Genomic DNA, 7,316 nt, shown 5'->3' with positions numbered 1-7,316 from the left:
TAGGCTACATATAATCTGGAACCTCTCTCAATATCAGACAAGTGGACTGATCAAAAGATTGTAAAGTTCTGGACATAGGAGTTACTGAAAAATCAAAAATGCTATTAGAAGCAAATAAACAGTTGAAAAGCTGTACCTAAAAAAGAAATCTAGAAGTCTATTAGCATTTTCTTAGTAGCTAAACTAGATGTAAATTGCCTGAAAACTGTGGTGAACAGGTTTTCACCCTTCAGAAAATACACAGTTCTGAGGTAGATTCAAACACTTAATCAATTCCACTTTCCATACATTTCAGTTTCTCATCCTAAGATTAAAAGAGCAAATAGGAAGATGGAAAAGAGCTGAAAATACTTTTTTCTGCGCATGGCAGGAAAACATCTCCAGTGACATCTAGAACTTCCTTAATTACTACTTATATAATTTGTCTCTGTTCTTTGGATAAGTTTATCTCACTTTAGAGCTTCTGCCATCTAGTAAGTTTTCATTCACAGAGGAATATATCAGACCTACACTCTGTATAATATAAAAAATTAGATCAGAAAATATATTGTGATACTTACTAACTGTATTTCCAGGTGTAAATTTTACAGATGAACTCATTTTGTTTTCTTCTGGGAGATCAGGTGGTTTCACAAGTAGTGGGCTAGTAGGGTTAGCATGATCTAGATTGAAAAATAAATCTAAATAAATTAATGTATTCAAACTAGCCTTTACTTCTGAAGCCAAGGCCTTATATTAGTTTTCTACCCTTATCTAAAGTGCTGCACACAAGACTAAAACTGAGTGTTTTACATTGTAATAGTGTTATTTCTATTTCTATAGAAATTTCTATTTCTGTAGTGTCAATGGTTTGGAATCTTTACCCATTTACAAGGCTAGGGATATTCTGAAAGAAACATGTTATTTATTCTCATAGTCTGCATGGGTTACCTGACCTTAGGAAACACTGGCATGGCACACACCTACAAATTAAGACTCTACTGTTCCTCCAAATATCAAACCTCCTTGTTTATTATTATTAAAAAAGACCCAAAACAAACCAAACAAAAAAAAAACAAAACCCCAAAAAATCAAACACCAACGTGGACAAAAAAACCCCAAATGAACAACCCAAAAACAACCAACCCAAACCAACAAAAAACTCCAAAAACAAAAGGCTTGCCAATCCTCCCAGATGCTGTCAGGTTTCAAAACAAGAAACTCAAGTGTTTCTGATCACAGCAGAACAAGCTTTATCAATGAAAGCTATGTCCTCACTCTTCACAGTCTCCTTCAGAAAGCAAGAAACCTAGACATCCCCCCAGAGGCCCATATCCAATCTATACCATCATGCTCCTGAAACTACTTCAAGCAGTGATCTCTTGTAGATGGTGGAATTTTTACTGCTGCAAATGGCCAATTCAAAACTTATCTGAACAGTACTCCAATCCTTAACTCAGAAAATCTCACTAATTATCCTGGTTATAACTCCAGATATATTCATCCACGGAGACGAAAAAAGCATGTTTGAGGAAGCAAAGCCAACTGTAATTGTACAAATACTTTCTCATTAGCAAGAGAAAACGCATTACCGCTTCCAGTTCTTTTAAGCTCCATTTCCTGCATGTGGATTTTGCTTGGAGTCATTCTTATAGGAACTGGGTGCACAATTGCAGTGTCCTGCAAAGGAAATCAGAGTTAAGTGATGTTAACCTATTTTTAAACAGTTCTATTAAGAGTGTCTGACACCATGCAAAATGTCATCTCTAAACAAAATTTCATAAATTTGATTTTTTATGCAAGCTCCAGGGACTTGGAATATACCCACAAAACCAAAGCTCTATCAGCTAAAGTTTCTCTAATGATTTTTAAGGCGTAAGCTAGGATACTAAAGTGATGTGTAAGGTGTAACCTAGCATACTACTTTAAAAGGGCACTAGAAATGTTTCTATACATAATCAAGTTGTAACTAGGACAACAGCTGAGATCTACCAGCTTTCCACAACTTTTGGCACACCAGAAGTGAACCTTCAAAAAAACCAACCAATTAAAAAAGGAAAAAAAAACAACCAAGTAAATAAACAAACAACAACAACAACAAAAAAAAAACAACCAAAACCAAACCAAACAACAACAACAACAACAAAAACCAACCCCAAAACCCACCACAAACAAAAAACCAAATCCCAAAACTACCCAACAAAATCTTACTATTTCAGAATCCCACCACTGAGGTTTATTTATGTTGCCTCAGGAAGTTACGGCCTCTTTAAATTGTATGAGTAATTCTCTATAAAATAGGTAATCTGTAGTAGTTTAAGACAAATTGGTTTAGGAGTCTTTAAAATAGAGTCTTCTAAACTTGAGGATAATAAACTCTATGGAATATTCCTCTATGGTCTAGATAGGCATTGACCTTAGACTGAGGCATTTTCTTTGTAGTTCAGATAATCAACTCCATTTTAATGTGCTTTACAGACAGCCCTTTTCGATTGGTTTGGAGACTGAGTAGGTAAGTAGATAGCTTAAAAAAACACTTAGAACTTTTATGTTTGCTCTCAAGTTAACCTAAAAATATGGACATAGTGGTGTGAGGCTGTCATGTATATTCAGAATATATGAATGGGTGGTACAGTGACAGCACACAAAAAAATCCTAGATTATATCCTGTCCCTACAAATGACAAGAACTTTCAGAACTACACAAATTTAATCTGTTCTGACTACCCAAGTTGATAGATTCCACCATGCTTAATACATTTACATTAATATTTTCTAAAACTGTTTAATCTGACTTACACTATTCTTGCTGCAAGTAAGAACTTTTAAGACCACTTCCTAGTCACAGCTCAAACACTCTTCTTGTATCTGGCTTCTAGGAATATATTGTTGTTGTTTTTTCCCCCCCCCTGTAATGGGATTACTACACAAAAATCACTCTTGTTGTACCTACTTCAGCTACTATAAAAATCATGTCTCATGGTGAAATGGATTGTTATATAATGTATTAATTCAGATCATTAATCAAATTTTACACAGAACATCATGTTACCAACTTTCACTTAACAGTAAGCAAATTATGTTCCCATATTGGGAGATGAATGTACTGTTTTAATCTTCTCACTTATCTTTTACCTCCAAAGCAGTTGCTTTTCCAACAAAAAGACAGAAGAACTGGTCTATAAATATACTCTTCAGTTAGTTATTACTAACTGCTTGAAAAAGCCTATTCTCTCCTTTGGGAAGGCTGGAGCTGTTCAATAAATCAGTCCTAAGCATCTCAGTTGAGCCCACAATATTCAGAAGTCCGCAAACTGCTACTGAGAATTTGGTGCCATTTGTTCTTATTTTCATATGAAAAGACTCTGAAGTGTCTATTCCCACAGTCCATTACCTTAGTAAGCTTTAAAGATGCTCACAACTCTAATTTTTTTCTCAACTACAAACACTGTAAGAAAGTAACTCAAAAGGGTAATCTCCCAGTATATTTTCTGTATTTCTATTGAATTCCTATTTAGACAGGCATGCATACAGGCATATACACATAAATGAATTTCCCATATATCATCATTTTCTACCTTTTAGACTATTAACGTATGGGGAAAAAAAAATCAAACGTCAGATTTCTGTCATTTACTAATTATGTGTAAAATAAACTACTATCTTATTGTGGAAACAAGACAGTGATAGCTCTTTACTGTTGAGCAATGCAATTACACATAGTAAGAAACAACTATAAATTGATTTTCATCATGTTTACTTCATTAAAGCATAAAAATAGCACATTTAAACAAACAAACAAAAAAAGTCTCTCAGATGGAAAAGGGCTGTTTTTCACTTCAAGTATGATAATTTCATATGTTTTGAATGTTAACTAAGGGCAATTCTGAGCATAGGTAACAGCACAGTTTGATTTATACTTTCCAGCATCTAGAAATACTATTTCCACATGAATATCAAGGTTAGCTCCGAGACTGGAGTACTGATGTACCTAAAAATATATGTATATTTACATATTATATCTTTTCAGAAGTGATGTTTTTAATACTAAAAGTAGTTAAATACATATTAAATACACCTACAATTTTGTTACAGAATCAAATGGACACCAACACCGTAATTAAATTAAAATGGATACTAACAGTGGTAATTAAACCTGTAAGAAAAGCAGGATGAAAGCAGCAGCTAAATACTGAAGTAATTTTAATGTATCTCAGAAGCACTACAATGTCACATGCTGTGAAGTTTAAAAACCAGCAGAACTGGAAATGCCATAGTGAATTTCTGGCTCCCAAACTTCACAAGCTATTTAACTACGTAATTCTTCAGAGCACTCCTCACTGAATAAAGCACTAGAACAGCAGAAGTTTAGCTGAAAAAATACTAACAGCCTTATTATTGAAATTAACTTGGCAAAAACACAGGAATATGAAATTCCACACTGATTAAAGCCCAGTAGTTTTTCAGTGAATTGGCATTGTCAACTCCTAAAATTGTGTACAAATCAAGCTCTGCAACTTGAAAGACCAAAACAACACTTAAGACAAAAACTAAAACAGGACTGGTTTATCACTGGGAGTGGCCCTTGAGTTGACTTATAAATATGAAAAAAAAAAACATTACACATTTAAACACTTTGTATAATACAGGTTTTGATAGCAGTGTTTTATTACCTCAAAATCAAGGGAAAAGCATTCTTTGCACTCTGGTATTGAACATGAGCAGTATCAGAAAGTTTGTGTTTCTAAAATGAGTAAAAATCTGAAGAAGCCTGCCACCATTCCCCAAAAAGCAGTTCATGGTATCATGCATAACAGCTAAACACAATGAATGGAAATTCAGTGTTAATAAAATTAATTTCAAACAAGCAAGCTAAGTGATTGACTTACAGGATCAGCTGGTGCAATGTTAGAATCAAATTGGGTCAGAGTTTGTGAGCTTGAAGAGCGTTCGCTAAATGTCTCCCACTGCTGAACAGACAGAGGAGAGAAGTCAGCATGATGAGAAAGATGGGAGTAAAAGATCACTGAGGAGATCTAGCACAGTAGTTCAGAGGTTGCACTGGAAAGTACTATATTTGCACTGGGCAGTACTTGACTTGGAAAGCACAACAATACACATTAAGTATTTCTATTTCAGTCTGAGCTTGTTGTGTGACCAAGTTTGTTACCTGTCAATATTTATCTTTACATTCTCATTTCACAATGAAGGTACAGGTGCAGAGTCAACAGAAGTACCTTCAAAGTTCATGTTTGCCAATGAAAATCATACAAGAAAAAAATATCGTTAAGCCATTCAAACACTGTAAAGATAAAAATCAGTGACACATGCTGTGTATTTGTAATTATAAAACACACAAAAAGGTTCTTCAGCTTTGTAACTGCCAAGTTTCCAACGTATTTTCTGAATGCTGATTTTTGTACAAAATCCTAGATGAATAAACATCGAGCAGAGTACTCCAACTACACCAGTTCAGCTTGCCAGTGCAACCCCTCAGAAGTGACTCTATGCTTTAAAAGAGCATTTTTACAAGTCTAAATCACTGACAAGGCAAAGAATTAAACTCAAATACACTACTGATTGCTAAAGGCAAGTAAGTCAATCTCTGAACAATTCTGTAAGTTATAGGCATGCTGTACCAATACATGGCTGTCAAGAGTCCACATGCTTGTCAAGCTACAGCCACAACTGGATCAACAAAGTACCAAAGTATATAAAATTAGTCTGTGATCCAGAAACCATATTACAAATCACAATAGGAATGCTAAACTTGTAATGTATTGGTAAATATTAACCAAGTCTCAAACGCTACAACAAAAATTAAAAATTCAAAACTTTCAATGCTCAGAAAATTTGACAAAAAAATTATGTCAATATAGTTGTGAGAACAAACCAATATTTTTGTCTCATCTTTGTAGGCAAATCAATGTAAATGATTCCAGGAGATACAGGACAAACTATATGGTGTTAGTCAATCTTATCTCATGTGCTCCTCTACACTGAAATATATTCAGTGAATAGCCTGCATGTGAAACTAGTCTAAACCATTTATTTCAGAAATAACTCTTTATAGAAGTTCCTAAGTAACTGCTTTTAATCAGCTGAAATTAAATTCAGAATGCGTAAGTGCTTTCATGTGTGATGTCGCTCCTTGTAGAGATAGAGCTTTATGTCCTCATTTTAAACTTTAAATTAAGGCAAAGATTATGGGATACTGTTCACATATTTTTGGGGGATGGCTTTTTTCTCAGGTTGGTGGAATTTTTTTTTTTTTTGGTTGTTTTTTTTTTTGTTGGTTTTTTTTTTTTTTGGAACGGAGTTTTTATTTTATTTGTTTTAACCCACAAAAATAGCCCCTTCACAGACAGAATCTAATGAAACCTTTTTAGCAAGGATGTAAGGTTTTCTTCCTAACTGCTCTGTCATGCTACCTGTATTGAACAGTTTATCTCTGTGTTGCTCCACCCCTTCATGAAAAGGCAGCATTGCAAGTAGTTTGGAGCTAGTAAAAACTGGCTCATTCAAGAGGTTTTTATAAGTCAGAAACTTAACTGCAAGGTTGTGCCAGCATTTCCACTGACTTTTCTCTTGCATTTAAACAGCTGCTAATTTTTATGAAATTAGTATTAGTATTTATCTTAGTACTACCCTTTGAAACTTAATTTGGCCACTGGCTTCAAAGTTAGTGGTAAGACTGGCAACAAGACCACTACAGAAATATTGTTTCTTGATTTTTCAAAACTTCCATAAAGGCATACACCATCTATGTCATAATTAAGATCAACAATAAAATATGTCTTAGAGATGGATGCTGAATTTACCTCTTATTCTACTCCTCTGAAGCGAAACTGCAGGTATATTTATTACTTGTTCTCAGGCTCCCTAGGTGGGCATAGACAAATGAACACCAACACCTCCTGACTGCTTTGGGGAATATTCTATTGTGCTCCATCCTGAAATACTACCAGAAGCTAGTTACTGCTAATTCCCTGGTTAACAGGAAGCTACATATATTAAGAATCTACTAGACTTCATCTCAAACTCTATGCAAGGTTTAACAGCATTGACAATACAACTGATTTGCTATGTTTAAATTCCTACTAGCTGAACTAAAATACTTGTCTTCTAGACTTGCAAACAATGTTTCAAAAGTACTTTCAAAAGGTTAATTACTAGAAACTAAAACTCACAGTAACCTGAACCATTACTAAAAGAACATTAAGACAGTTGAAACAAGGTGTAAAGGGTGAGAACTCAAATGCAAATCTCCGTATCTGCGTCAAAGCTAGTATGACCATATGACACTAGACTGTTTCCAACAAAAATTCAGTAGGATGT

The 7,316-nt window shown here is 34.4% G+C and overlaps 1 protein-coding gene across 11 annotated transcripts in view; it reads right to left on the bottom strand.

The window, feature by feature from the left end:
- REPS1 (RALBP1 associated Eps domain containing 1) overlaps positions 1-7,316 on the bottom strand; it is a 62,756-nt gene that overhangs the window by 10,728 nt on the left and 44,712 nt on the right. For 7 of the 11 annotated variants that reach the window (XM_057407303.1, XM_057407365.1, XM_057407355.1 and 4 more), the window contains 3 exons: positions 4,868-4,948; positions 1,572-1,659; positions 561-662 (listed from right to left, as the gene is read on the bottom strand). In XM_057407303.1, coding sequence (XP_057263286.1) covers positions 561-662; positions 1,572-1,659; positions 4,868-4,948 — 271 coding nt within the window. The remainder of the gene's footprint in view (positions 1-560; positions 663-1,571; positions 1,660-4,867; positions 4,949-7,316) is intronic. The other 4 variants (XM_057407334.1, XM_057407381.1, XM_057407344.1 and 1 more) reach the window with 2 other exon arrangements.

This window comes from Pezoporus wallicus, unplaced genomic scaffold (assembly GCF_028554395.1).
Source record: "Pezoporus wallicus isolate ANWC-B61680 ecotype Strahan unplaced genomic scaffold, APGP_CSIRO_Pwel_v1 contig_3817, whole genome shotgun sequence".
NCBI lineage: Eukaryota > Metazoa > Chordata > Aves > Psittaciformes > Psittacidae > Pezoporus > Pezoporus wallicus.
Note: the sequence above shows the minus strand (reverse complement) of the source record. Positions and strands in the feature narration are given on the sequence as shown.